The 26,804-nt window shown below is 39.7% G+C and overlaps 8 protein-coding genes across 17 annotated transcripts; 4 read left to right on the top strand and 4 right to left on the bottom strand.

Moving 5' to 3' along the window:
- Positions 1-235: 235 nt before the first annotated feature.
- Positions 236-6,147, bottom strand: LOC104757685 (putative alpha-mannosidase At5g66150). The gene is made up of 24 exons (XM_010480446.2): positions 5,839-6,147; positions 5,612-5,695; positions 5,401-5,489; positions 4,919-5,297; positions 4,768-4,839; positions 4,550-4,663; positions 4,375-4,475; positions 4,210-4,303; positions 3,929-4,096; positions 3,739-3,828; positions 3,499-3,564; positions 3,353-3,409; positions 3,045-3,267; positions 2,786-2,922; positions 2,566-2,697; positions 2,214-2,285; positions 2,020-2,067; positions 1,800-1,925; positions 1,616-1,681; positions 1,405-1,517; positions 1,225-1,309; positions 866-1,120; positions 691-759; positions 236-608 (listed from the first exon to the last, which is right to left on the bottom strand). Exons 1-24 carry the CDS (start codon positions 6,142-6,144, stop codon positions 357-359), a joined length of 3,198 nt encoding a protein of 1,065 aa, XP_010478748.2. The 5' UTR covers positions 6,145-6,147; the 3' UTR covers positions 236-356.
- A 677-nt stretch (positions 6,148-6,824) lies between these two features.
- LOC104746156 (putative FBD-associated F-box protein At5g56700) lies at positions 6,825-9,065 on the top strand. Of its 2 annotated transcripts, XM_010467573.3 has the most exons (4): positions 6,825-7,067; positions 7,192-8,342; positions 8,448-8,588; positions 8,681-9,065. In XM_010467573.3, exons 2-4 carry the CDS (start codon positions 7,257-7,259, stop codon positions 8,882-8,884), a joined length of 1,431 nt encoding a protein of 476 aa, XP_010465875.1. In that variant the 5' UTR covers positions 6,825-7,067; positions 7,192-7,256; the 3' UTR covers positions 8,885-9,065. The 2 variants fall into 2 exon arrangements, with proteins under 2 accessions (XP_010465875.1, XP_087332340.1); XM_087476214.1 differs by lacking the exon at positions 8,681-9,065 and having other exon boundaries at positions 8,448-8,621.
- Positions 9,066-9,087: 22 nt separating this feature from the next.
- LOC104746130 (receptor homology region, transmembrane domain- and RING domain-containing protein 1) lies at positions 9,088-11,397 on the top strand. 2 transcript variants are annotated; one of them, XM_010467544.2, is made up of 5 exons: positions 9,088-9,522; positions 9,661-9,912; positions 10,004-10,402; positions 10,653-10,750; positions 10,855-11,397. In XM_010467544.2, exons 1-5 carry the CDS (start codon positions 9,372-9,374, stop codon positions 10,930-10,932), a joined length of 978 nt encoding a protein of 325 aa, XP_010465846.1. In that variant the 5' UTR covers positions 9,088-9,371; the 3' UTR covers positions 10,933-11,397. The 2 variants fall into 2 exon arrangements, with proteins under 2 accessions (XP_010465846.1, XP_087332372.1); XM_087476246.1 differs by having other exon boundaries at positions 9,115-9,522; positions 10,009-10,402.
- On the top strand, positions 10,933-12,919 carry LOC104746143 (thiosulfate sulfurtransferase 18). Of its 4 annotated transcripts, none has more exons than XM_087476284.1 (6): positions 10,933-11,069; positions 11,895-12,071; positions 12,163-12,242; positions 12,330-12,403; positions 12,514-12,567; positions 12,680-12,919. In XM_087476284.1, exons 2-6 carry the CDS (start codon positions 11,968-11,970, stop codon positions 12,770-12,772), a joined length of 405 nt encoding a protein of 134 aa, XP_087332410.1. In that variant the 5' UTR covers positions 10,933-11,069; positions 11,895-11,967; the 3' UTR covers positions 12,773-12,919. The 4 variants fall into 4 exon arrangements, with proteins under 4 accessions (XP_087332410.1, XP_087332415.1, XP_010465855.1 ...); XM_087476289.1 differs by lacking the exon at positions 10,933-11,069 and adding an exon at positions 11,586-11,767; XM_010467553.2 differs by lacking the exon at positions 10,933-11,069 and having other exon boundaries at positions 11,834-12,071.
- Positions 12,920-13,941: 1,022 nt separating this feature from the next.
- Positions 13,942-16,321, top strand: LOC104746119 (uncharacterized). 3 transcript variants are annotated; one of them, XM_087476154.1, is made up of 9 exons: positions 13,942-14,164; positions 14,253-14,397; positions 14,485-14,575; positions 14,665-14,850; positions 14,928-15,163; positions 15,242-15,376; positions 15,460-15,527; positions 15,645-15,706; positions 15,875-16,321. In XM_087476154.1, exons 2-9 carry the CDS (start codon positions 14,395-14,397, stop codon positions 16,030-16,032), a joined length of 939 nt encoding a protein of 312 aa, XP_087332280.1. In that variant the 5' UTR covers positions 13,942-14,164; positions 14,253-14,394; the 3' UTR covers positions 16,033-16,321. The 3 variants fall into 3 exon arrangements, with proteins under 3 accessions (XP_087332280.1, XP_010465832.1, XP_087332284.1); XM_010467530.3 differs by having other exon boundaries at positions 13,947-14,159; XM_087476158.1 differs by having other exon boundaries at positions 13,996-14,159; positions 14,239-14,397.
- A 227-nt stretch (positions 16,322-16,548) lies between these two features.
- LOC104746111 (ferredoxin--NADP reductase, leaf isozyme 1, chloroplastic) lies at positions 16,549-21,434 on the bottom strand. Of its 2 annotated transcripts, none has more exons than XM_087476162.1 (9): positions 18,555-21,434; positions 18,193-18,469; positions 17,930-18,063; positions 17,762-17,840; positions 17,584-17,675; positions 17,413-17,490; positions 17,237-17,299; positions 16,906-17,140; positions 16,549-16,821 (listed from the first exon to the last, which is right to left on the bottom strand). In XM_087476162.1, the coding sequence occupies exons 1-9, from the start codon at positions 18,660-18,662 to the stop codon at positions 16,754-16,756; spliced, it is 1,134 nt and encodes a 377-aa protein (XP_087332288.1). In that variant the 5' UTR covers positions 18,663-21,434; the 3' UTR covers positions 16,549-16,753. The 2 variants fall into 2 exon arrangements, with proteins under 2 accessions (XP_087332288.1, XP_010465822.1); XM_010467520.3 differs by having other exon boundaries at positions 18,193-18,427; positions 18,555-21,394.
- LOC104746091 (uncharacterized) lies at positions 19,010-21,190 on the bottom strand. The gene has a single exon (XM_010467496.2). It carries the CDS (start codon positions 21,188-21,190, stop codon positions 19,232-19,234), a length of 1,959 nt encoding a protein of 652 aa, XP_010465798.1. The 3' UTR covers positions 19,010-19,231.
- Positions 19,010-25,952, bottom strand: LOC104746101 (calcium-dependent protein kinase 28). Of its 2 annotated transcripts, none has more exons than XM_019239183.2 (12): positions 25,052-25,952; positions 24,387-24,517; positions 24,251-24,292; positions 24,029-24,140; positions 23,825-23,903; positions 23,575-23,744; positions 23,348-23,474; positions 23,131-23,246; positions 22,929-23,036; positions 22,776-22,838; positions 22,489-22,662; positions 19,010-22,397 (listed from the first exon to the last, which is right to left on the bottom strand). In XM_019239183.2, the coding sequence occupies exons 1-12, from the start codon at positions 25,397-25,399 to the stop codon at positions 22,239-22,241; spliced, it is 1,629 nt and encodes a 542-aa protein (XP_019094728.1). In that variant the 5' UTR covers positions 25,400-25,952; the 3' UTR covers positions 19,010-22,238. The 2 variants fall into 2 exon arrangements, with proteins under 2 accessions (XP_019094728.1, XP_087332266.1); XM_087476140.1 differs by having other exon boundaries at positions 24,029-24,165; positions 25,052-25,695.
- Between the last annotated feature and the right edge of the window lie 852 nt (positions 25,953-26,804).

Genomic DNA, 26,804 nt, shown 5'->3' with positions numbered 1-26,804 from the left:
TGAAAAAGGTGACCGCCCGGGGAGAAGACAGTAAAAGCTCGGTCGTATCTAGCCATCTCTTTGCTTTCTCCACTCTTCTATTGTTTTTACTTTTTACTTTTTACTTACAATCTCTTTCAATGGGCCCTTAAAACTTCCATAATAGGGCCCACTAATTAACCCAGTAGACTAGAATGGGTCTATTTTTAAAGTACATCAAAGTTTCCTCCCGCGCATTTTATGCCAAACAAAACCGTTGATGAATGAACTGACCAAGGGGGAGGCTCTGAGCCTCTGACATTTTCTTTCATTTGATTTGATTTGATTTGATGTAACCACAAAAAAACAAAAAACATTTTATGAATGAAACAATGCAATCATCCCTCAAACATCTTTCTCCTCCTACGTTGTTGTTGTTTCTGAGAAAAATGAAGCACAAATGTACGAATCTCCATGGGACCAAGCTCTACTTGTAAACTCGACTTGTCAACGGGTCCCCCTCTTTCCGGGTGGGCTGATCCTGATGATGAGTGTTCCTCATGATCCCCTTCCACTTTCCACTTCATCTTCTCCTTCATCTTTGCCTTCTCTTGATTTCCCGACAAACTCATTTCTTTCACTTCTTTTATCTGCCAATTTAATACCAATCATTCATTCACATACACGTCCCTGATACCTTCTTACGTAAGATCGAGCAAGTGTTTTTCTTACCATTTTCCCGGAAAACAACTTCTTCAGCTCAACTTTAGCCATTTTCGAGTTATCACTGTCTTCTCCAGCCTTGTAAACAAACAACACAACACTCACTTTCAATCATCATTAATTATTAATAGTCAATATGTATATAGCTCAATTCAAGAACATCATCAAAAACAAGCTCATGTACCTCGTAGAGATGAGCCAGGCGGAGAAGGACGTTCCCATGATCTAACTCCTCAAGAGTGATGATAGCAATGTTTTGAGGCAAGGTGTACAGAGGATCCATGGCATAACCTTTCACAGTGTTGGAGGCTTTCCATTTCTCCTTGTTCTCATGTGCGAATGCCATTACAAGAGGGGAGTATATTTCCTGCCCAGTCTCTCGTCTCCACCGCCCTCCTTCTCCTACTTTGTTTATGCTTACATAGTATTTCCCACGAACCTGTGCTTTTTACACAAGTTTGCATGCATGGATCAAGATGATTTTTTCCTGCAGGTGGACCAAAACATTACACACACAGTTTCACAATTGACTATTGATCATACCGTTAATCCTGCGCAGGTATCATTCACGCACACAGTTTCCGCAAGGCTCTCCTCTACTCCTCTCGAGTCATCCATGCACATACTCCTGTTTCCATGTGTTCACTCAATCACACATTAATGATACTTTTCTTTATTTCTTTTTTTTTTTAACAATACAGAATTAGTGATGGAATTTGGAACCTGTGAAGCATCAACTCTATTTCACCGTCCTTAATACTAGCACCCCCAGTAGCCCGGTCAACCAACACCGACAACTCTGCTTTCTCGTCTTTTGTGTACATTCCAAGAGTAATCTGAACAATAATCACACTAACTATGCGTTAACACTGCAAAGCCATTTGTCCACAATCTATTCTGCTTGAAGCAGCATATTAATAGTACTACTATTTACCGGATAGTAGTTTCCTGCTATTGGCTCATTCACTTCGAGAAGCCAGTCTGTTCGTTTATCCCTGACCTGCAACAGAGTATCCTCAGATACAATGTCAGTATGCACCATATATTTATTGCAACCCGGAAACACAATTCCATTGGTGTTTGAAACAATGATAATTAATATAGAAAATTCAGGGTACCCGTTTCAGAAAGTCTCTTCCGTTAGAGTCAGTATAGAACGCCTTATCTGTTGTCATATTTGTTACCATTCGCGTGATAATCTCTTTCCCTATCAGATCACTGTTACTAACAGGAATTGGACCAATCTGCTAAAGAGAATGAGCTTCATGGATCTTCTTTATCCCAAAAAAAAAACACATAAAAGAACCTGATCATTAGAGTTTTGGAGAGACCACTTACAGTGAACTCAAACTCGGCGTGCTCTTTATCTTTGTACAGTCTTATCACCTAGGTAACACAAGTATATATGCATCAACATGTACAGGATTCTAATAATTGATATCTAGCCATCAATTGCTGTTGCAGCTAGCTAGCTAGATATTAATAAAAATTTGAATATGGAATTACAACTACCACATACTATGACTAATTACCTGTGCCACCCAAGGACTAAACTGCTGGTGCACCTCATCTACTAAAGGCCCTCGCACAATCTGCAACTTTGGCTGCACATCACCATATGTGAGTGAACCAGTATTGCCAATGAAAGAATGAGTCACGGTCCATATCTTCCAAACAAGTACTTAATATATGGATTATACTTCTGTCATATATAGATTTTATGGGTCTATATGAAAATGAGGACTACAAAGACTATTATCTTCTTCGAAACGATGGTGTGTAGAAAAACTACAGAGTTTTGATATAATATCCTGATGATAGAACTCAGCATCCACATGCTCTTGGAGTATCAATTTATGAATGTATTGTAAAGGAGTGACTCACTTTCGACGAAGAAACAGCAGAAGCCAAGGAACCGTTAGGTCGAAAAATATAAGCACCGGAAACCTGCGGATCTTTTTCGTCGCCCACATTCGAAGCATACCAGAAATAGTTCTGATCCATCATTATGTCAGCCTGACAGAAATATATATATGTTAAAAGCAATTTTGTTTGAAAAAATTCAGTGAATGGGAAGGAGTAAATAAAAGGAAACATTCATTACTCCTGTTCTGGAGTTGTACATCCGTTCTAGAAGACCAGAGTCTGAAGAAATTATCATCTTTAGATTTCCTGGACCAATTTCAGTCGTTTTGTTCACCGGACTAAGCATCACTGAAGAGTCTGTGTGATTGCTGCTTCCTATATATATCATGCATCATCGTAAGAAAAGAGAATCATGAGGGAAAGGCACATGTCTAACTTTCTCTATCGAAATCATGAGGGAAAGGCACATGTCTAGCCTAGCATATATATCTCCAAACCTTGTGCGGATGCTTTTTGAGATATGAAGAAGGTGTTCCAACCAAGTGGCGGCACTGTTGCTTTAAACACGAGCCAATACTTTGGAATCTGCGTTGAAGATATTCCAAGATAAGCATTTGTATAGAACTTTCTGAGGTTGCTAGTGACATCATCCATGGGGATGTATTGAGTATCAAGGGTGTTTCCAGATGAATCTTCCACGCTTAGACCTGCATCATTGACCTGGTGTGTATATATAACGTCGCTCTTAATTAGTAAAACATAGAAAGAAAATGATCCAAATGAAAACAGAGGCATGAAATATGACCGGTATCCTGATGATTTCTGAACGATTCCATCCAAGGGAGTTATAGGCCACCAGAATCTGAAGATCAAACTGTGAGATTAGTTCCACACAACCTAAACCTAAGCCTATGTATCTTAAAAGATTGTTGAGACATGTGATGGAATTACCAAGCTCTTTTGGCCTGGAATGGTTTCTTCTGTCGCTGGGCAATAGCTGATATTCATCAAAGAGCACTGCTCTCATTTGATTATAAACAAAAATGGTGATTACTAGATAATCTTTTTACTCTAAATTCCAAGAGGCAACTTATAATATTGCACATAAGTCATCACCATGAACTTGATTGTTCACTCACTCTTCTATGGAGAAAAAGTTGAAAACTAAAGCGAGTTTGTAGGATGTATAACCTGGCTGAATGCTATTGCAGGCTTTGTGCAGCCACCTTTTGGTTCCTTGTTCAGTAAGCATGCAAATGCAGAATTCACCACAGCTTCTGCCTATGAAATTTATGATGAAGTCAATTACTGATAAACAAAGACAGAGCAAAAAAGAAAGAGCAGAGTTTTCACATAGAATTATTCCCCATAGTGATATTACCTCAGAAGCACCAACAGCTAGGCGTTTCATGTAATCATTAGTTACATGCTGCTTGGCAGTTCCAGTGACAGCATCATGGTGCTGCGCAATCCCTAAAGCATCCCCAAGACTGCAAGTGTTTGGACCTCCTGATTTCTTGCCCACCAGAAATTCAAGTTGCCTTGCAGCCTAATTGGGAGAGAAAAGAAAAAATAAGCCAAAATGCAAGGCCATGGTTCATGTTAGAATTATTTAAACTAGGAAAAGTGAGATGGGACTCCGGTCAGGATGCAGTTTGATACCAAGTAGTATCCGCTAAGAACCCGAACATATCGTTTAAGAGCAGGACGGCTGGAGAAGTAGCCAGTCCAGTAAGCATGTGCCCGATCCGCGTATCTGCACGAGTAGAGAAAGTAAAATGTTGAAGGTAGCTAGGAATGTAAATTTATTTCAGCAAAGCCACTCACGGGAAAAAGTCATCAGTCTTGAGAGGCCAAGTAAGATTGGCATCATTCTTGGCATCAACATAGAGAGATGGTGTGGAGTACAAGGCGTTGACACGGCCATCCTGTGGAATTGTTGAATGGGATTGATGAGAAACCGAGACAGGAAAGATTGATTGAGAAAGAGACATGGAAAAACCTTGTTGACATAATGGATAAGTCTGTCCATCTGTCTGAACCAAGACTCGGCGAACTGGTACTGAAAATCATCACCCATCGTCCACATCACATGGTTCCCTCGACTCACATTGGCCTATTATATATGATGATCACGTTGACTTCAGAAAAATCCAAGCTTACACACACACACTTTCACAACCATCAAATATAAATAAAGAATTCTCAGAGACTAATTACATAAACCAGAGAAGCATTGACGAAATTATCAACCGCCTCCTTGATGTTATAGCCATCGGAACCAGGGTCGTCCTGCAAAATAATCACCAGTGAATCGATGGGATTACCTATAAGAAAAGAAAAAGAAAGGAGAGAGGGGGAAGAAGCGAACCTGGATGGGGACGTAATCATCGCTGACTTCATAGTGAAAGCCAGTGGGAGGGCCGTAATGAACAAGAAAGATATTGGTGAAGATCTGAGAAGAAGAAGCTAAAGTTTTGGATCCTCTCCAGATGACTTCCAGTGATTTCTCTGCCTTGCGCTTTTCTCTGTCTTGGTAATCGATTCTCGCGAAATGCAGAGAGTCCAACCCTAACTCTGCTCCGAGGAGGTAAGCTTGGACAGAGGAATGTCCAAAGGGGTCGATTTGCCAAGCAGCACGAGGAGTTGTATTGAAATGTTGCTTTATAAAGCGATGCCCCCTTGTGGTTTGGTCAATCATATCTATGTAATGGCACGTTGCTTCATCATTCATACTCCATCCTCCATTTCTGCCACACCACATTAAAAAATTGATTCTGTGAATTGTGTATCATGCACTAGCACACTAACCCCAAAAATGATCAGGGTCTTGATGAAACAAAAACAACTTACACAAACTCAAGTTGCCCGGATTTCACAAGTCTCTTCACTTGCTCTTGCATCTCGGGGCTTTGTTCTTCCCACCAACGCGTAAAGAAGGCCTTTTTTCCATGACATAATTAATCACATTGAGAGAGGAAGAAAACATATGGTTTATATGGTCAAATCCTCATTATAACTAAAGCAATATTGTAATTAATGTAAAGCAACTTTTTTTGTTTACCATTTCCCCAAAGACAAACTTTCTATTGGGATCGCGAAGTAAAGAATCCACGACAGAGTCCAGCACGTTCCTCACGCAAGCGTTCTGATCAAAATCACGAGTCATTGTCTGAGGATATCTCATACTATATAAATAGTACGTACGTACGTACGTTCTTTGTATCCATAATTAATTGCATATATGATTAATTTATTCTCTCTATACTCTAAATAAACGTAGATATAAACCTGGATACTGTTGTTTGATCCTAGATAGTACTGATCAACGGTTTTCAACCATCCGACATCGTCATGCGAATGCGGAACAAGATGAACATTTAGTTTCCCCGGAACCACTCTAGCTTCGGTGCCGTACTTCACGTATCGTTCGCCGTTGACGCTCTCGACGGATAGCCGCAGAAAAGAAACAATAATAACACAAACTGCTGCTTTCATTAAAGACAGAATGGGTTTCGCCATTTTTCCGATGGCAAAGTGGTCGTCGTCGAGCTTCAGATGTCTTTTTTTTCTGACAGGTGTGGCCGTGGAGGACATTTATTATTATTAACCAATGGGAGAGAACTACAAGGGTCAAAACGAAAGACCAATCCCAACCGTTGATTTTATTAAGATCTGACGGTCATCGTAAGTGTTTCTTCATTGCTTAATGTGACTAGGATTAGATAGATTGGTTATTTCACCACAGTCCACAGACATATACTTTTGTATTTAATTTAGTTTTGTTCAATAATCTTATTTTTCCTATAAATGTATTTAAATCTTACTTTTTCTTTTCTTTCTTTTGCTCTATGTAGTAATTAACTTTAGTAGTCAACAGTCAAATTTAAAATTTAAGTTGGTTTGTCACTTACTGATATGATAATCCAACTTCAGAATAATACAAGGGTGAAAAGGAAAGACCAATACCAACCGTTGATTTTGTTAAGATCCGACGGTCATCGTAAGTGTTTCTTTATTGTTAACTGTGACTAGATTAGACAGATTTATTATTTCACCACAGTCCATAGACAAATAAAAATACTTGTATCCCTTTAATTTAGCTTTGTTCAATAGTTTTATTTTCTTATAAATGTATTACATGATTGATTATAATAAATAAATAAAAAATTACATTTATAAGAAAATAAGACTATTGAACAAATTTACATGATTCTTTTTGAGAAAGAAAAGAATGAAGACTGGCCCAGTAGTACGAGGCCCATCAGATATTTATTAAACCATTTGCTAAAAGGGAAACCAAACAGTCTGATGAGTGGGGGTAGTGACCGACTGACCGGTGAAAAATTCTAAGATTCCGACAATTCCCTGATAAACCACCTCCTGGCTCCTTCTCCTCTCTTTTTCGATTCGTCTTATAGATCCTTACCCTACAGTCTTGTCTATTTAGAGCTGAATTGGGTTTACAGTTCTTCGGGGCGCCTCCACTCCACTCTAAGTCAATCATCTGAAATTTCTAGGTTTGTTTATTTTTGGTTCTGTTCTTCCTTCTGTTGTTGTGGCTTTATTTTCACTGTTTGGTTGCCTTCCGACAGATCTCTTTTTTTTTGTCTTATGGTGTTTTCTTGTGATTTTTGTTTTTAGGATCAGAAAACCCCAAAGTTCTGTAAAGTGTGTGACAGTATCTTGTGGGGGGTTTGTAAAGTGATATGGCTAGAATCAGTGACTTGTCTGATGAACTGCTGTTGAAGATATTATCGTTTCTTCCAACAAAGGAAGCTGTATCCACTAGCGTTTTGTCGAAACAGTGGGAGTTTCTTTGGATGTGGCTGCCTGAACTCAAGTTCGAATTTACTCGTTCAAAGTATGCATGCCTGAGGGATTTTATTGCCAAGAATCTGCCAATACACAAAGCCCCTATCATCGAAAGCCTGCGCCTTCGCTCTATTCATGGAGCAATTCAACCTGAGGATTTGGATTCGTGGGTTGGAACTGCAGTTTCTCGTTGCGTGCGTGAGCTAAGTATCAGTACCGATTTATATTATACCCATCATCTGCAACCTTTTGTATCATTGCCCTGTAGTTTGTATTCCTGCAACTCGCTCGTGACACTGAATCTTTGCGGCCGGTATATTTTTGTGGATGTTCCTCCAACGGTTTGTCTCCCTTGCTTGAAAACTTTGCAACTTGAATTTGTAGCATACTCACACGAAGATTCTCTTCCACTGCTTCTGTCCTATTGCCCTGCTCTTGAAAATCTGAGTATTGACTTAGAAGAGTCAATCAACTATGACAATGTATTATTGCCGTGTAGTTTGTATTCCTTGAAGTCACTCGTGACTTTGAAACTCCAAGGCGGTACGATACTTGTGGATGTTCCTCGAACGGTTTGTCTCCCTTCCTTGAAAACTTTGCAACTTCGATGTGTGACATACCCAAACGACGAATCTCTTCGACTGCTTCTATCGCATTGCCCTGTTCTTGAAGATCTGATGATTGATTATGACAATCTGAGAAAGTTGGTTATCATTGTCCCATCCTTGCAGCGTTTATCTTTATGTTTAAATGCAGATTGTTCTTCTGATGGGTGTGTGATAGTTACCCCTTGTTTGAAGTCTTTCGATGTTGTGGATCAAAGATGTCCAAGCCCCTATTTGATTGAGCATATGCCAGAGCTTGAAGAGGCAAGTATCATTCTAACGGGAGATACTGAGAAAGATACTGAAAGGCTTCTCAAATCAATCACTAATGTCAAACGTTTATCATTAAGCATGACATTAAACAGTGGAAAAGGGGTAAGATGTTTCCATATCAGTCCACAAGTTTTCAGTCTCATTATTTCACTTAGAACATGGATTTTCTTGAGTTTCATTTCTTTTGTTATTGCGTTCTGTCTGCAGAATGTGTATCCGGATGGTATTGTCTTCAGTCAGCTTGAAACTTTGGAGCTATATATATGCAGCCAGAATTGGTCAAAGTTACTTGTCAACTTGCTCAAAGATTCTCCGAACCTGCGAGTCCTCCATCTCGTGGTTGATCATGTAAGTGTTTCTCTGTCCACTATTTTGCGGTAAAGCTCAGTATGGTATATAGCTGCGATTTTAATCCTTCTTTCATTTTTTATTTTTTTTAGTCTCAGTTCAAAGAAACTCGTGGGGAGTATGAACCGGTTAGCTCGAGCAATAATCAGGGATCCGTTCCTACATGTTTCTTGAATAGTCTTGAGACTTTCAAGTTTGAAGGTTACAACAGTGTGGAACAAGAAGATAGGGACTTGTTGAGTTTTATCTTCAAACATGCTTGTTGCTTGAAATCTACTTCAGTCGTGCACAAATGATGATGTTATGTTCCCCAGATTGAAACTTGAAAAATGATCTAAGACTCGTCGTATGTATTATGTGGGTTTCGTATCTGTTTTGTTGTCCAAGAACAATTAGGTGTCATTATTTGAATGTGGGAACTTAACTTGTTTCCAAACAAAATCATAAAAAAGTATTCGGATTGCTATTGTAAAGAAATTTATTCGGATAGCTATTATAAAGTATAGATTATTTGCCTGATACACGTAATTAAGACACAAATCAATCGATTTATTAGAAGAGATCAATCAAGAAAATTGTGACACCAATTTTAAAAGCCTCTGGACGTATTCTTATGGTCCGTATATGATAAAATAAAATAAAAACAAAAGACTCTGAGTGGGTTAGAAGGACCAATGCAATTCGGCGACGACCGCCTGAAACAGAAGAGGAGGCGGAGACATCATCATCATCATCATCATCATCGATCGATCGATCGATCGTTGAGCCTTCGTTGAAGAGAAGATGAGACTCATCGTCGTCGTCTCAAGAAGAAGCTGTCTATTACTAGTAGTAGGTGGTGCTCCTTTTCTCTGTTCTCTGCTACGGTTATCGCTCGCCACGGTTGTCCTCAATTCTATCTCTGCCTCTTTTCCGGATCTCCCTGCTAAATTTGGTCAGTCCCCTCTCCCCTTTTTTTTTTCCTAAATCCCTAATTCGAATCAGCTGGTTCTTCTTGGTTTTAAAACTAGACTAGTTGTTTGTTTTTGATTCTTGGTTGTTGATGTTCTTCATTATATATATTATATTGTAGACGGCTCCGTGACCAAAAACGGAATATGTGGAGCTCTATACGTGGCAGATCCTCTCGACGGTTGCTCACCGCTGCTCCACGCATCCAACAACTTGACTCAACAACAACAACAGAGGAGGACTACAAGGACTAACTTCGCTTTGATTATACGAGGCGAATGTTCTTTTGAGGATAAGCTCCTCAACGCACAGAAGTCAGGTTTTCGTGCTGTCATTGTCTATGACAACTTTGACAACCAAGATCTCGTCGTTAGTAAGCCTCTCCTCTCTCCTCTCTCCTCCTGAGCTAACTTAGGCTTTGGATTTCATTCTTTAGTCATAATAATGCATCTGTTTTTGCTCAGTGAAGGTGAACCCTCAGGACATTACAGTTGTTGCAGTCTTCGTTTCAAATGTCGCCGGTGTGATTTTGAGCAAGTATGCCCGAGGCCGAGATGGTGAATGCTGCCTTTATCCCCCTACCAAAGGGAGCGCTTGGACTGTGCTCGCCATCTCTTTCTTCTCTCTTCTTCTGATCATCACGTTCCTCTTGCTTGCCTTCTTTGCTCCCAGACACTGGACCCTATGGCGTCGAGGCACCCACAACCGGACCATCAGGGTTGATGCTAACCTTGTCCACTCATTCCCATCCTTCAAATTCACTACTGATTCTTCTTCTCGCCACAATCCCGGGGATACTTGTCCAATATGTCTCGAGGATTATATCTCTGGAGAAACCCTCAGACTTCTCCCCTGCCAACATGGTAAACCAACCACACTCCTATGCTTAATCTAGGAAGACTTTGATAGGTTTCTCTTAGATCCTATGTTCCCAAAATATATGTCTATCTAGGATTAACAAGGGTACAAAATATTCCTTTTGTGTCAATCTCAGTTAGATAGACAGATATATATACTTGAGAAGAATATTATCAAGGATTTGGTCTTTTCTAGTTTCTGTAATGAGTGGGGTAATTCATATCATCAGTTTGTTGACTTGAAGCTCTTATGCAGCTTTTCACTTGAGTTGCATCGACTCTTGGTTGACAAAATGGGGTACGTCTTGCCCAGTGTGCAAGCATGACATAAGCTCCGAGACTTTCTCTTCTGAGGTGATCCCGCTAGACTCAAATCTTTGCTTCCATATGTATTGTCCAGTTCGAAGCTCTTTGACTAGTTATCAAATCTTTACACTGTTTGTGTGGTTTTGTTGCAGGTACATAAACGAGAGTGCCCTAGAACGGATACAAGTACGAGTAGATTTGCATTTGCTCAATCCAGTCAAAGCCATTAAGCTTTATTATCAGCTTGTAGCAGCTGAACACACATATCGGTGCTCGGTTTTGTCATATGTGGATCGGTTCCAGGTTTGCATCGATCTGAGGGTCCAAATGATAGTGAACGGGTAAAATCATGGTGGGATAAGTATAGGTTAGTCCACTGACTGGATTAGCCATACTGGTCGATGCTGTGCACTGCTGGTTTTCCCAGATCAAAAAGATCTGAGTTGCTTTGCTTGTTCTTTGCATTTGTACATTGGTTGTACATATACATACATACGCTAGGAGTCATTCTCGTTTCTTTTCTTTCTTTTTTCCATATAATTGATCATTGTGTGTTTGTTGTTTCGTGATCTTTTATATCTGTGAATTTGATATCTGTTAATTAGATAAACAGGGTGTGTGTGTGTGTGAGAGAGAGAGAATGTGATTGTACATAAATGCAAACAAATTGATAGGAAAAAGTGTTGATCTTCTCAGATTCTCTCTTCCGGTTAAGGCTAATCTTTAATGTTATGTTATATCTTGTTGATTGTAAATGGGATTTGCTTGTCTAAAGTTTGTAAGTATAATTAATAATATTGTGAATCCCAAGTCTCCCTTACATGGGGGGGAATGGAATCCATTGAACGTGGCTTTGATTTTGTCTTGTCCGTAATAATATAAGGGAAGTGGAAAGAGAAGAACACGTCGTCCTCATCTCTATACCTAACGTCTCATCCAATACGATGACTCGTTCATGGGGTCGTTGGTTGCGCAATTCCATCACCATTAACTTTGTTTCCATCCACAAAATGCTTTTCTCGTTTTTCTCTTTAACTAATTTCAGCCAACATTTCTTTCACTTGCGTAAGGAAACAAATTTCTATTTGTTCCTTAAATCAGATAGTATACCATTATTTTTGTTTTTATATTGGCCATGCATGACATGTGTATAGTTTTAAATAAAAAGAATATTATCTGTCATTGTTTGCAGGTTATTTATTGTTCTCTGCTGCTCTTCCTGAAGCTTCATTCTTTACTTTGTCTGACAAGAAGAGGTAGAGAAGATGTCTCAATCAATATCCAGCCCAAAGGCAGAACAAGTTGTTAGTGTTGATGTGAGCCAAGCCAAGGCTCTCCTCCAGTCTGGGCATCAATATCTTGATGTTAGGTGAGCTCCTCCTCTATTTTTATCATCATACTGTCACTATGATGCCTGTAGCACCAGTTGGAGTTGCTAATTCCTTTCCTTGGACGTGCAGGACTCAGGAAGAGTTTAAGAGAGGGCATTGTCAGGCAACTAAGATCGTCAACATTCCCTACATGGTCAACACACCTCAAGGTAATCAAAATGAACCACCTTTTGAGTCTTGAGATATCAACCAGCATATATATACATAACAAATTTGAAACCCTTTGTGATCTCTAGGAGGTAGAGGGAAGAATCAAGACTTCTTGGAACAGGTCTCTTCTCTTCTCAACCCAGCTGATGATATCCTTGTGGTAATTAACTCTTTACTTCCTCATCACACCCACAAGAAGTTAAATGAAATGAACATCAGAGTTTTAGAAAATGTATGAATCTATTAAATCTGGTAAAATGATACACACAGGGTTGTCAGAGTGGAGCCAGATCCTTAAATGCCACAACTGAACTTCTTGCTGCAGTAAGTCGTCCCCTCCCCTGATTTATATAATAAACACACTCCCAACTTCTTGTTAAAATTGTTCATCCCTTCTTTTTTTTTTTTTTTTTAAATGATTTGTAATGAAATGAAGGGTTACAAGAAAGTGAGAAACGTGGGAGGTGGCTACATGGCTTGGGTGGATCATAGCTTTCCAATCAACAAGGAAGAGCCATCAGCAAACTAAGATTCTTTATCAAATAATGACAGAGTGTGTGTGTGTACTGTGTGTGATGTAATCAATCAATTTCTACTTTAGAATGTCCCAGTTTCTTGTTTGTTGTTATTAAAACTTTATGCCAAAATCAATAAAAATTTGCTGTGTTTTATCAAATTTGCCGGATATGATGAACAAAAAACGACACAAATTCATTCACAAAAATGAGTGGGTGTATTCAACTTATATTTTTAGTGATTTGTGTAAAATCTGCAAATTAAATCTACTGTTATTGATCTGATGATTAAAAAATATATTTTAAAATCCACTTTTGTGGATTTGGATTTTAATAACTTTTTAGGGATTATGCAGAATTTGAGAGGATTTGTTTAGTTAAAAATACATAAATACAAATCTCATGGTTTTAGATGGGATTTGAAAGAATGTTACCATAAATCATATCAACTTCCCTACAATATATCAAAATTCCAAATTTCCTAAATCCCATCAAATTCTTTAAGGGTGTATTTAACTTGACATTTTAAGTGATTTATGTAAAAGTTACAAATTTTATGTTATTCAATCATGAATTTTAAAACGTCTCTTGAAATCCATTGTTATTGAACTGATGATTTTAAAATCTAACTGTTATTCAAAACAGTTTGTGGATTTGGATTTTAATAAGTTTCAGCGATTTTGGAGGATTTGTTTAGTTAAAAATACAGAAATCCAAATCTCATGATTTTAGGTGGGATTTTAAAGAATTTTAATATAAATCATATCAACTTCCCTAAAATCCATCAAAATTCCTAATTTCCTAAATCTCTTCAAATCCTCAAAAATCATTGTTTGAATATTTTGGAGGATTTGAGAGGATTTGTTTACTTAAAAATACAGAAATCCAAATCTCATGGTTTTAAGTGAGATTTGAAATAATTTTACCATAAATCATATCAACTTTCCTAAAATCTATCAAAATTCCAAATTTCTTAAATCTAATAAAATACTCCAAAATCATTGTTTCAATACACCCCCTAAAATCATTGGTTTCAAATTTTCAATACACCCCTATATGAGTGTTGTTGGGTCGATCAAAAGAAAAAGGCTTGGGCTTTTTGAGTATATTAGATATATAAAGGCTTGGGCTTTTTGATTAGACTAGATTAGATATATAAAAAGGCTTGGGCTTCTCTGTCTTTGCGAAGCCTAAGCCCTTCTCTTCTCCGACTAATTTTCCCGAGCGAACGAACATTGTTCCCTCTCTCTCTCTCTCTCTCGCTCTCGCTCTCGCCCTCGCCATGGAAGAAGAAACGTCGAAGCTACAACAGTTTCCAGAGAGTTTCCTTAGCTTTCTAGAGGCTAATGGCCTTGATCCTTCAATCTACACTCACGCAGATTCAATTCCACGCTACGTAAGGTAAGGTTAACTCGAGTGCCCCTTTTTTTTTCTTTGCTTTCCTCGGAATTTTGGTTTACTAGGAACTGAAAAAACTCAGAGGTCTGTTGGAAGGTTGAAACCAGGGTTCGAGAATGCTGTCCAAGAGATTGAATCCCAAATTAACTGTAAACTGGAGAAGGTGAAGTGGTTACCTGGTTTCTACTCTATTCCTCCACATGTTCATATAGCCAGATCCAAGGCTTATCAGCAAGGCATGGTGAGACAGCTTTCATCAACAAAAACAAACACCAATTCTTCTCTCGCTAATCTCCTTACCTTAATTTCTTCTTTCTTCGGGTTTCAGATGTACGGAATCGATGCAGCTTCCGGTGCTGCTGTTTCAGCTCTTGGTATCTCCCCTGGAGACCATGTCTTGGATCTTTGTGCTGCTCCTGGTATCTTGGAGATCGCTTCTCACTCACTTGCTTTTTCTTTCGTCAATTCGTCCTTGTGTAACCTTTTTAAAGGGAATACTCACTCTCAGGTGCTAAACTCTGTATGATGCTTGACCTACTGGGTGACAAGGGCTCTGCGACTGGTGTCGATGTAGCAAGGCATCGTCTTGCTTCCTGCAGAACATTGCTTCTAAAATACGGGCTTGGTGAAAGGAGCAGACTTTTTCTTGCTGATGGAACCATTTTCTCAGTGCCACCTACCACAAATCTAACATGTAAATGCAACACTCCAACAATATGTTCCTTTTAGCTTTCCTGATATGCGCTAATGAGGTCATTTGCTACTATTCAGGTGATGAGCCATGTGTAGACGATCATGAAGACACATTCAAGCAGTGGACTTCCCGTAGACCTTACAAAGAAAGGAAACAAGAAGCTAAGGCCAGGAAGATATCTTCTGTTTTGCCGCAGAATGGACAGCCAGAAATTATCTTCTACGGGCAGAGTTCTGGAGTGATCGGATTAAAAAAGAAGCAACTTTATAGATCCCTCGACGAAAATGATTATGCATATTGTGGCTATGACAAGGTAACGTTGTGATCTGCGGATGCTGATACAGTCACTTGTAAGTATCATAACTAAAGAATTGAAGTTATGATATTGCAGGTTCTTGTAGACGCAGAATGCACACATGATGGTTCAATCAAGCATATCCAGAAATTTGAGCAATGGGGTTGGACAACACTGGAACGCCGTGTACTAGATGCCGAAAGAACCGATATCAGTTTAGCATCTCTTCAGGTAATATTCCATAATTATTATGTTTGTGTCTGCCCTTGTGTTTGCCTCTCTGGTGATCATCACCGGGGTCTTTTTGTTTGCAGCTGAATCTACTGAGAAATGGATTCAGATTGTTGAAAGAAGCCGGCACCCTAGTGTACAGCACATGCAGGTGAAACTTCCAATCACTATAGGAAAACGCACAAAGCAATAAGCTCTCTGTGCTGTTGCCTTTTTGTTTTCTTTCCCTCTAACGTGAATTAGTGATCTAATTCGTGTAACTATTTAGTTTGACGCATGCCCAAAACGAAGATGTGGTGGATCAGTTCCTTGCTGAAAATTCCTCTGCAGGTACTTGAGAGTATAATTTTCAACAAATTAACATGTATTTTGGTACTGTTTTCAAAAAAAACTCTGAACTTTGTTGATCGTATGGGTCAGATTTTGTTGAATCTTGAATTTCTTGTGCTTTACTTATGGACTAGTTGGGAGACTAACAGAAAGGTTATGATGATGCAGAACTACAAGAGATTGAAATGGCCAAGGATTGGCCATGTAGAAGTGGTCGCACGCCTAAAACACTACGTTTTGATCCGGCCACCTCAGCAACCAGCGGCCTTTTCGTTGCAAAAATCAGGAAATTGGCACTCAAAGAAACAGAGAAGAATGTGTTGTGATGCCTCTGTTATCTATTCTACAATCTCACTCAAAAGGGTCGATAGGTTGATGGCTCAATTCAAAGTTGGCTACTTTTAGCCCTATATGTTTGTTTGAAGAATAGGAAGTGTATTTGCTTAGAGCTATTGGGTTTTAGGATTTGCCTAATCCCATTCCAAATTCATGTTTGCAAAGCTGATTTTTGTCCATTAGAAATTTAGAACTTGGTCTCTGTAGTCCCACCACTTTTCTACTGTTACATTTTTTTCTCTATACACCTATCTAATTGTGAGGTTGATTTTGTCGACTTATATAAACTGTACATTGACAAAAGAGATGACAAGAATTAAGAACAAACCAGGAAAATGTGTAAAAGCTCTGTTTTCAAAAGTGATGGTGTAAATCAGCTGCGGAACAGAAACGTGGTTTTTGAAACAGAGAAGGTTTTAGCCTTTTAAAAGAATAAGAAAGCATACTTTACAAAACATTATCAGCTATTTTCACGGTTTGTAAAGGAAATATAAGAAGAATGAAAATTTCACAAAACTCTGCTATATTGTCGCAAGAAATATAGCATGAATAACAACAAGTAAGAGAGAGTAGTTTGGTTGGTATTGATGCTCTCTTTTGAATGGTTTTGATGGATCAAATCTTTCAGAAAGAAGAAAGAAGCAGATTTGACAATGTTGCATATATCAGCTTTTTATCTACATAACATAAACAACACCCTGTGAAGCTTCCTTAATAAACTTCAACATTCCACTGCTCACTCTTCTTCAATTGCTTCTTGTAATCGAACCAATCGATCCCTGTTCCCATCCACACAGAACAGTTAATAAACAAACATGTGCAGAGACTTCTGAAAATGTAATTGTAAAAGAATTGTCCATTACCGTCTTTAGCAGCAAGTGAGACCATAATGTCATCGATACCCTTCTCCATACCCTTAAGACCACACATGTAAACAAAGGTGTTGTCTTTCTTCAACAACTCCCACAGCTCTTCTGCATACTCTGCCATTCTTGTCTGAATGTACATTTTCTCTCCCTTCTCGTTCGTCTGCTCTCTGCTCACCGCAAAGTCCAGCCTGAAGTTGTCTGGGTTCTTCTCCTTCATCTTCTCAAACTCCTGTTATATGCCCATTCATTATCCACACAAAGTCAACAACAGCTTTTGTACCTGACAACATTGTTAAAGGTAATAACTAGGATTTAGCTTATGTACCTCCTTGTATAGCAGTGAGCTGCTTGTGGGTACACCCAAGAAGAGCCACGCTAAACCATTGAACTGCACATACATATACATATTCAGTTTGTAGAAATACACAACAAAGCCAAATTTCGATTGGTATAGTATGATTTGTAACAAGAGTGTGTCAGAGAGTTTGGTTTTGGTTTCACCTTGTAGTCCTCGTGCTCCTCGAAGAACATTTTCCACAAAAATGATCTGAATGGAGCAATTCCAGTTCCAGTTCCAAGCTAAAGGATACAGAAAACCAAACACAAGTAATCACTACATATGAAGGTAGATTATATCATAAAAGTCTTCTCCAAGTGAGAGTGATGAGGTACCATGATGATGGTGGCATTTGGGTCTTTTGGCATAAGCATTTCCTTGCCAACAGGTCCAGTGATCAAAGCTTCATCACCAGGCTTCAAGTCACCTGAGAAAAACCCAAACAACAGCAAACTCAATAAGAAGAGTTTAAACCGGATCCAATCAGAAACCCATAATTGTTCTTTGTCTTACACAAGAAGTTGGAGCAGACTCCCTTAACAATCTCTCCGCTATCATTAGTGTAAACTAATCTCTTGACACAGAGAGAAACCTGCAAAAAATCCATAGCCAGATAAGAGAAGAACTCATCTGTATTGTTTTGGAGTTATCATTTTTAATGTTAAAAGAAGGAAAGCTTACAGTCTTGGAGTCTCCAAAGTCACCAATGGCACTGCTGGCGATGGAGTATAACCTCAGTTTGTGGGGCTTCCCGTTCTTATCAATGCCCTCAGGAATAATTCCTATCGATTGCCCTTCTCTATACGGAACCTCACCTAAAATTCATCATTTTTTCGACCAACCTAATCAAAATCTTGCAGAATCTATATACAATGCAAATGCAATGCACTAAAGAAAAAAATCAAGAACTTAATGAAAAGCAAAAGCCCCCTAAAAAAGCATACCGTCGGTGGTGAAGACAATGTGCATGGTTTCACCGGGAGCATCATCGCCGGTGATCTTGGTATTCAAGAGGCATCGACCAGTGTAAGGGTTCTTAGGTTTGAATTTGTTGACAACAATCCCTTCTTCCTGTTTCTTTGACTCCTTGACTACTTTCACTGGGGCCTCAGTAGTCTCTGTTGTCACCTGAGCCTTCACTGACACAACTCTGCCCCCAACTCTGTAACACAGTGTGCTCTGTATTGTAGTTGTAGGAGTTATATGCATGTCAAGATCCAGCTTTTTTTGTTTGGTCATTACAGATCACACAACTTGTGATTAAAAAAAAAAAAGAAAAGATAAATGAAATGAAATGAAATGATACCTTCTTGAGGAAAATCCTTTGAGGGGATATAGAGGAGGAGGTCTTCGTGAGTAGAGAAGACGACTTGGAGGAAGGTAAAGAGACTGCAGCACTTAAAGCAGCAGCCATGTTCGATCAGTATGGATTGCAAACGAAGAAGTGGAGATCAAAGAAAAGAAAAAATATGATAATAAGCAAAAAGATCAAAGAAAAAAAAGGGTTAGCGGGAGATATATGATGAGGCTGTGATTGGATGTGTGTGGATTGTGTGAAGGGCAATGTGAGGCCAAGTGTTAGAGAGGATAAGTTATTACAGCTTTGTCCTAATTTAGCTTTCCCAATTCCATGCCCCTATCGTCCACATATCACATCTCTCTGCTTCCCAATCCTAGTAGTTACTGGGCTAACTAATGGGCTCAAGCAGTTTAATGGACACTCTTCTACATAGTCAGTTTAGTCATAGAGACTCACAGAGCTTTCATCCCAGAAATACTTTTAAAAAGGCTCAAATAATCTCAACGGATATCGTCTGCAGATATATGAATCTGTACAGAATGATCAACAAGAGAAATAGAGAGAGAGAGAGAGATCAACTACAAAAAGCTCAAAGCCTTTTTGTTCTTGATTTACAATGGGTAAGAGTGAATTAAACAACATCGTATTCTGCATTCGCTGCATCAAAAATCGAAGACAATGAATCAATTGAAATTGAAACCCCTGGATCCTTTCGACTGGTAAAGGTCCAGTCTGCTCTTAGCCTCCAGCAACAGAGCTTCTAAGCTCTCCAGCTGTGTAACCCAAGACTGCTTCGATGCCCACTCCAACACTGCCAGAACCTCGTCCTTTGCCAGCTGCTCGCTGTCTGGAACATTGAGTGCTATGTAACAGAGGAGCTCTAACGCTGGAATCTGAACACCACTCTCTCCAAAGTAGGCCAACTGAACCAGATGTTTTCCACCTCCAGCTTCTATAATACCCCTCGAGTGATCTTTGTGCAAGTAGTTCTCCGTGCAGGCGAATTTCGTGAGGGCAACAGCTGCTTCCCCTGTCACTTCGGGCTCTCTTTCATCAAGAAGCTTCACCAGAGGCCCGATCATCCGCGTCTCAGTTGCTCTGAATGTTCTAGCAAGGTTCCCAATGGTTCTGATGCAGGGGATGAGTAGCTCAGAATCTGCTATCTCGATGATTCTAAGCACTTGATCAACCACAGCCTTGCAGGCCGGGGAATTGGGTTTGAATGCGGAGCGTCTCAAATCAGCATCCTGCTCTGCAACGGCCGTGATCTCCATCAACGCCATAGCTGAGTTGTATCTGACCTCCTCGTTGCCCTTATCAATCAGAACAGCGAAGCAGAGGAGAGCTCTCGACTCAGTGATGCTTTTGCAGATGGTGGAATTGCCTTTGGCCAGCTTCCACAGCGCTCTTGCCGCCATTGCCTTAAGCTGACACTTGGTCGCTGCGTCTTCCAGCTCTCGAGTCTTTGATGCGCTCGAAGTTGAATTCTGGTGCTGCTGGAGACTGCAGGGTAGCTTAACACCATTACTCTGGCTCACAACACCGTTGCTCGTTGACTTCCTAGGAGGATTTGCCCTAACCGCCATGGTGTTGACAACCACATTGTGCATCTGATTGGGCATTTGCTTCCCCGTAGGATGCGGAATCGAGCTCTGATCGTCATCAGGACCCTTGGACGAGGGTGCGGCAGAGGTGGAGTTAGGGTTTTCCTTGGCGAGAGCGACGGCATGGTGAATGGAGGTGGCTTTGTTGTTGGTGGCAATGGCGTACTTGCTGTGCTCTTGAACCGTTTCGAAGGCCAAGTGGCCGACGAGTAGCCGAATGGCGTTGTGCTGAGCGAAGACGTCTTGGCACTTGGGGTGATTGGAGACGAGCTCTGAGGTAGCCCACGCGACCATGGCCTGGACCTTCATCGGCGCTTCTTTGAGGACTTTGCCGAAGACGGAACAAGCGCCGCCGTGAATCATGTGCTCCACGCTCTCGGGATCACGGCCCAGTAGGCCCAACGCACGAGCGGCGTTCTCTTGGCCTTCGGGCTTACCTTCCTTGAGCAGCTTAAGGAGAGGGACGACGCCTCCTTCTTCGATGATAAGCTTGGTGTAGCGATCGTTATCACGGGCGAGGGAAACGAGGGAGGCGGCGGCATCGGAGCGGTCTTCAAGGGAGCCGGTGTAGAGAATAGCGATCTGCTCCCAGATGAGGCAAAGGATGGGCTCGTTGGCGGCGATAGGGGGAAGACCAAGGTAGCCAGCGTCGCCGCGATCTTCGGCGGGAGCAGAGACACGGAGGAGCCAGGAAACGTCGCCGAGGGAGTTCTCCAACTGAGCGGACATCTTACGGAAGGCGGCGGCGGGGATGATGGTGAAGACGCGCTTCATGAGACCATTGGCACGGCACTTGAGGACAAGGGAGAGAGCCTTGTCAAGCATCTGCTCGGTGTCATCGATGATGCGGCGAGTGGGACGCTCGTAAAGGTCGTTGCTGGCGCGAGCAGCCTGACGAAGAAGAGCAGCGAGCTTCTCTGTCTTGGCCTTGAGTTCGGCGCACTCCTGCTTGAAGGAACTAGCCTCATCAGCGGCTTTGACCACTTGGTCAGAGAGTTGAATCGGTTTGGCTAGGATTTGCTTCACGATGTCCGCCATCGTCCAGATCTCAGATCAATGGCTAATCGATCCAGATTCAGATACCCCTAAATTGAATCTATAATTAGGTCAAAGCAAAAAATAAAATGGAAGCAATGATAAAATCTTCTTCTTCTTCTTGTATCATCAACTAAAACTAAATTGACTGGATCGATTGGTTTTGTTTTGTTTATTCGTGGACCGACGACGACGACGACGAAGAATGCAAAAATGCCCCAACAAAAAGTAAGAAATTGTCAAACGCGGCTGACTGGTACTACTTGCGAATTTACTATGATACCCCTCTTTTTTATTTTACTACTGAGAGACTGACTTTTCCAAGTTCTTCTTCGTCTTCGGAGCCAAAAAGGACATTATTTACCCATCCATATGCGTGCGTTTTAAATAAACAAATCCCGGAGTTTAGTGTCTTTTCATCAACATTCCTAATTTTAAACCAGGTCTAAATACTTTCTAAGTCAATTTTGAGCATTTTTCCTACATTCACCGAACCTGCAAATTGGAAAACATACCATTTTTGTCATCCTCCATATATATTCTCTTTTTTGATATATCCAAATTATACTACAATTTGAGATGTACCACTTCCTTATTTGATAACACCTAATCATTTGTTTCCTTGGAGGAGGGGAGCCACTCAGATCCTGGCTGGAAAAAGTAATACTAGAAAAAAGGGTGTGTATTTGGTGCTCTCCACACGATTATTTTATTGAAGAAATGGAAACAGACAAAACTTGTGGGAGAATCAAATTACAGCTGGCTCTCTGGTGCCAACCCATTAGAATTGGGGGATTTGGCCCACTAGGAATGTCACGTGGCCTAACCCAAAAGAACAGCTACTATAAGTCTCTCTCTCTCTCAATCTACTCACTCGCACTGTCTCTTTTGTTTCGTTGCTTTATAGAAGAACCAACGTACTTATATAACAAACACTACAACGCCAAAAAAGAAGTCCCACTTATCTTACAACCACCAACCATTACATATAAGATTGGACAAATTACTTTTGTCCCCTTACTCCTCTTCTTCTAGTATACACATTTTTGCACTACCGAGGATTCCTGTGGCCTGCAGGGCTTGTTATTCTCTGTGAACTTATGCTTGCTGTTCTTAGAAGTCTCCTGAACTCATGCAGGCTTATTTTCCCATCTCTGTCAATATCTGCTTCATCCAGCAGTGGATCTATTGACCCTCTTAACCCCGTGTGCTGTCATTTATTCACCAGACAAAATGTTATTTTCATTTTTCCATCTTTTCTAACCCTACCAAAGAGAGAATATGAGGTCAGGTAAGCTTACCATTCGAAGCTCCTCAGGCGTTATGTAACCGTCTTTGTCAATGTCGAATTTCTCAAAAGCTGCTCTTGATCTTTGCTGCCATTTCTCTGAATCATGTTCTTCCAGTTGATGGACATGTAGAGCTGCTGCTACAAACTCTGTGAAGTCCACTAACCCATCTGTGTTGCTATCAATCTGTGACCAGCATATATAGATACAACACCTCAGACTATGAAACTGTGTCTCTCTCTCTCTGGTATTATTCACAGAGATGCAATTGCAATGTACTAAAAGATAACTGTAACTACCGCTTGAAGGATCTCAGCAACTCGCGAATCCTTCAGTTTCCATGGAAGATCTTTGGCAAGTGCCTGTAGAAAAATAAAAAGACACAATATTATCTACCTTATTACTACATGCTTAGATCCAATTAGTATTGTTCTTTTAAAAAAAAATCACACCTGTCTCATCTCCTCAAGACTAATGACACCATTTCTATCTACATCAATCGCATCAAACTGGTCTCTGAGGTCAGAAATCTCTGCCTCGTCAAGAGTGCTAGCAAGAGCCTGCCAGAAGAAGGAGATTCAAAGCATTAGAAACACGTCCTGACCTCTTTTTTTTATTCTTTCTCCATCCAAAAAACTTCCTCAGTTAGCTTACTCTTAACGCAAATTGCTTTAGACGGCTGTATCTCACAAACTGGCGTAAGTTGTTCAGAACTGAAATGTCAACAGGGATTTCAGTAGCATTCCCCCCTTCTCTAACCCATGCATGTGCTGCAGAGGCAAGAGAAAACAGGAAAAGAAACATGAGTCTAAGATTCAGGTGCCAATGATGAAATCACCAACTAGTATCTTAGAAAACAAGAACCGCATACATAGGGCTTGTGCAGCAGTTAGACGTGCTCGTGGGTCTTTCACAAGTAACTTTTTAACAAAATCTTTCGCGCTGTCGCTTATAGTTGACCATGGTTTGCGACGGAAGTCAGGTTTGTTTCTTAAAACCTATTAGACGTAGTCAAGATTTAGTAAGAAGTCAGAAAGGTATAATAAGAGAAGGTGTATGTATACATTGAAATCCACTGAAAGAAGTTATAAACTACACCTCCTTAAATATACCGTCTTCTGTCCTATCCCAAAAAGGTCGCCTCCCACAAAGTAATATATACGTAATAACACCAATGCTCCAGACGTCTGATTCAGGGCCTGATCTGCGCTTGAGTACTTCGGGAGCAACATAATAGGCGCTACCAACAATGTCATGGAACTTTTTCCCTGAGAAAGATTGAGCTGTTAATCACACAAATCAAGGGTCGACCACTTAGCTTGTGTGGATTTTGGTAGCTTTTAGTTACCTGGTTTAATGAAATCCGATAAGCCAAAATCAGTAGCCTTTAGAGGCGAATCTAGTTTAGCTGATTTGAACAAAAAATTCTGCAAAGAAGTGGAAGGGAAGGGAAGATTATTAAAAAGAGAAAAAAAAAAAAAAAAAGCCAACGACGGATCACATGAGATGTACACCGAGGAGTTAATAATAAAACAAAGTGAGTGAAGGGCACCTCTGGTTTCATATCTCTATGTACAAGACCGTGAAGATGACATTGTCCAGCGACTTTGAGCATCTGCCTTACGACGACTGCTGCATCTTTCTCAGAGTATCGACTATCTTTCCTGAAAAGAGCATCAAATAATGTGACTGGTGGTAAGTTTATATATATATATATATATCTTATAGGATACTAACAGGCAATAAAAGAGAGGAATGAGAGAGAGATGCTAACTTGGATAAGATCCTATCGAGCAATTCGCCTCCCTCGCACAACCTAGTTATAAAAAAAAAAAAAAAGGAAAAGAGTCAAACAAATGAGAATGCCGAGACATGAATGGACTAGATGAAAAGAGAAGAAGAAGACTGACTCCATAGCAATGTAGACGTAGTCATCATCCTCAAAGGCGTTGTAAAATTGAACAACATTTTCGTGGCCAGAAAGAGCTTTGAGTATTTGAACCTCTCGCTTGACGTCTTCAACGGCAATAGGAAGAACCATCTGTGAGCATTGACCAAAAAAATGATAAGTGAAGTAAAAAAAAAAAGCAGAGCAAGATGAAGTAAAAGTGTAGAGGCATGTTACAAACAAGATGGGATACAGAGAAAGCGCAATACAAGTAAAAAAAACAAACACACACACACACAATCGAGAAGCCTTGTAATGGAATCGTGGCATCTACAGTTCACAAAACAAAATTTTTAAAAACAAGTGCTGGGAGAAATGGAGAATCAATCCAGTTTAATAATACATTCCGGAATGAATTAGAAAAGAGAAATCATGGCAAGTGCTTTTTTTTGAGAAAGAAATTGAAAAAAGAAGAATCTACAAATGTGTTTAAAACAATATAAAATAAAAAATAAAAAACCAACTTTATGTATGTGTGAATGAATCTACACCTACGGTGAGGGAGAGGATGAAATTGAATAAAGGAATCGGATTAAAGAGAGGGAGGACGACTGAGAAACCCCTAACCCCCAACAAAAAAAAAGGCCTTTGTACTTTGTAGAGGCTTAGTTGGTGATTATATAATACCTTACTCTTATCGAGTCTCTTGACGGCGAGGCGATCTCCATTGGACTTGTCGATGGCAACGTAGGTATAGCCAAATTGACCATGGCCGAGGAGCTTGCCGATGGTGTAGAGATCGTGGAAATCTTTGGCGTAACCAAAATCAGTACGCTTGCCGCAGGGGATGGAGCCGCTTCTGCGCTTGGCATCCATATTGATCTTGGGAGGAGCAGCAGACGACTTATTATTATTATTATTGTTGCGGCCTTTATTATTACGACGGTTGTTGTTATGATTGGTGGTGGTCTGACTACTTCTTCTGCTGCTGCTGCTAGCACCAGTGACTCTAATGGCGGAGAAACACACACCCATGGCGACCTCTTCTTCTCAATTAAATTAAGAAAGCAGGGGAGAGTAGTAGTAGTAGATAGATGATATGAGATCAAAGAGTTTTATTTGGGAACAAAGAAATAAATAATAATAAAGGAAGATTAATAATAGAAAGAAAGAAATCGAGAGGAAGAAGAAGAAGCTGAGAGGAAGGAGGAGGAGGGTTGAGTTGGTCAAACCCCAAAGAGCGAGTGAAGCCCCCAGCAGCTCTCGGAAATACCCTTCTCACTTTCCCCCTTTCTTTCCTTTTTTTCCTTTTCTTTTTTTTTCATCTGCTTACGAGTTTACGACTAGCTAGTACTGGACCACTAGTACTATGCACACTTTACACAGTACAATAAAATTGCACGCACACTTTTTACATTACCAGCAAAATAAAATAAGTAGTACTAATCTGTATGAAATTTATAAAAAATAATTGTCACTTGTCTCTCTAATTTTAAACGACGACAAAATAATTTAAAACGTAATGGTGGGTGTGAAAGCGAAGACCTTCTTCCTCCCCCAGCCAGCATGTGGGATCTCTACACCATCCATCCCCTCTCTCTCTCTCGATTCAGTTTTTTTATTTAATTGACAGGAAACGTAATTATGGATGGGACACACTCTCTCTCTCTCTATTCCTCTAAGGGCATTTTTATAGGGGAATTATTTTGGGTGTTCTTCTTAGAGTAAATATATTATAAAAATAATGTAAGAACAGTAGTTAAGATCTTTTGTTAAAAAGTTAGTTATTGGAGGAATATGTCCATCAGCTTAGGCCTAAGGCTGTAGGCCATCTTTATAGGCATAACACCAAAGGTGTTCTTAGTCCAAAAAAATTAGAAAAATAATGAATAGTGGCATAAGAACACTAAGATCAGTTCTTAATGTAGAACTGTTCTTGGCTCAGTTCTAAACTGATGTGGCAAGCTGTGAATAGATATTATTTTTTGTAAACAATTTTTCACAAATTAAAAGAGGATTTGATTGAGAATATATAAAATAAATTTGGACATTAAACTATATATTAATTAAATAAAATGTTTGTGTGCTTTAATTAAGTAATACGTTTTTTTTTTTTTTCTTTTTTAATGTTTTTTTGTTTCATAAAATTTTGGTATTGTATTCTGAATTTTAGTAAAAGTTTTATAAGTTTGCAATTTAAATGTTATTTTATAAGTTTTTATAATTGTAATATGTTTAACATTATTATATTATTAAATCTTATGATCTTAAACATGTTCCCTTAATAACAATAACTAACTTTTTAACAAAAAAAAATCTTAACTACTGATCTTACATTATTTTCATAATATATTTACTCTAAGAACACTCAAAATAGTTCCCCTACCCTAACCACCTCCGTAGATTGGCTTAGCCTTTTGTATCTTTCTTTCTGTCGCTC

Source organism: Camelina sativa, chromosome 2 (assembly GCF_030686135.1).
Source record: "Camelina sativa cultivar CO46 ecotype springtype chromosome 2, ASM3068613v1".
Lineage (NCBI taxonomy): Eukaryota > Viridiplantae > Streptophyta > Magnoliopsida > Brassicales > Brassicaceae > Camelina > Camelina sativa.
Note: the sequence above shows the minus strand (reverse complement) of the source record. Positions and strands in the feature narration are given on the sequence as shown.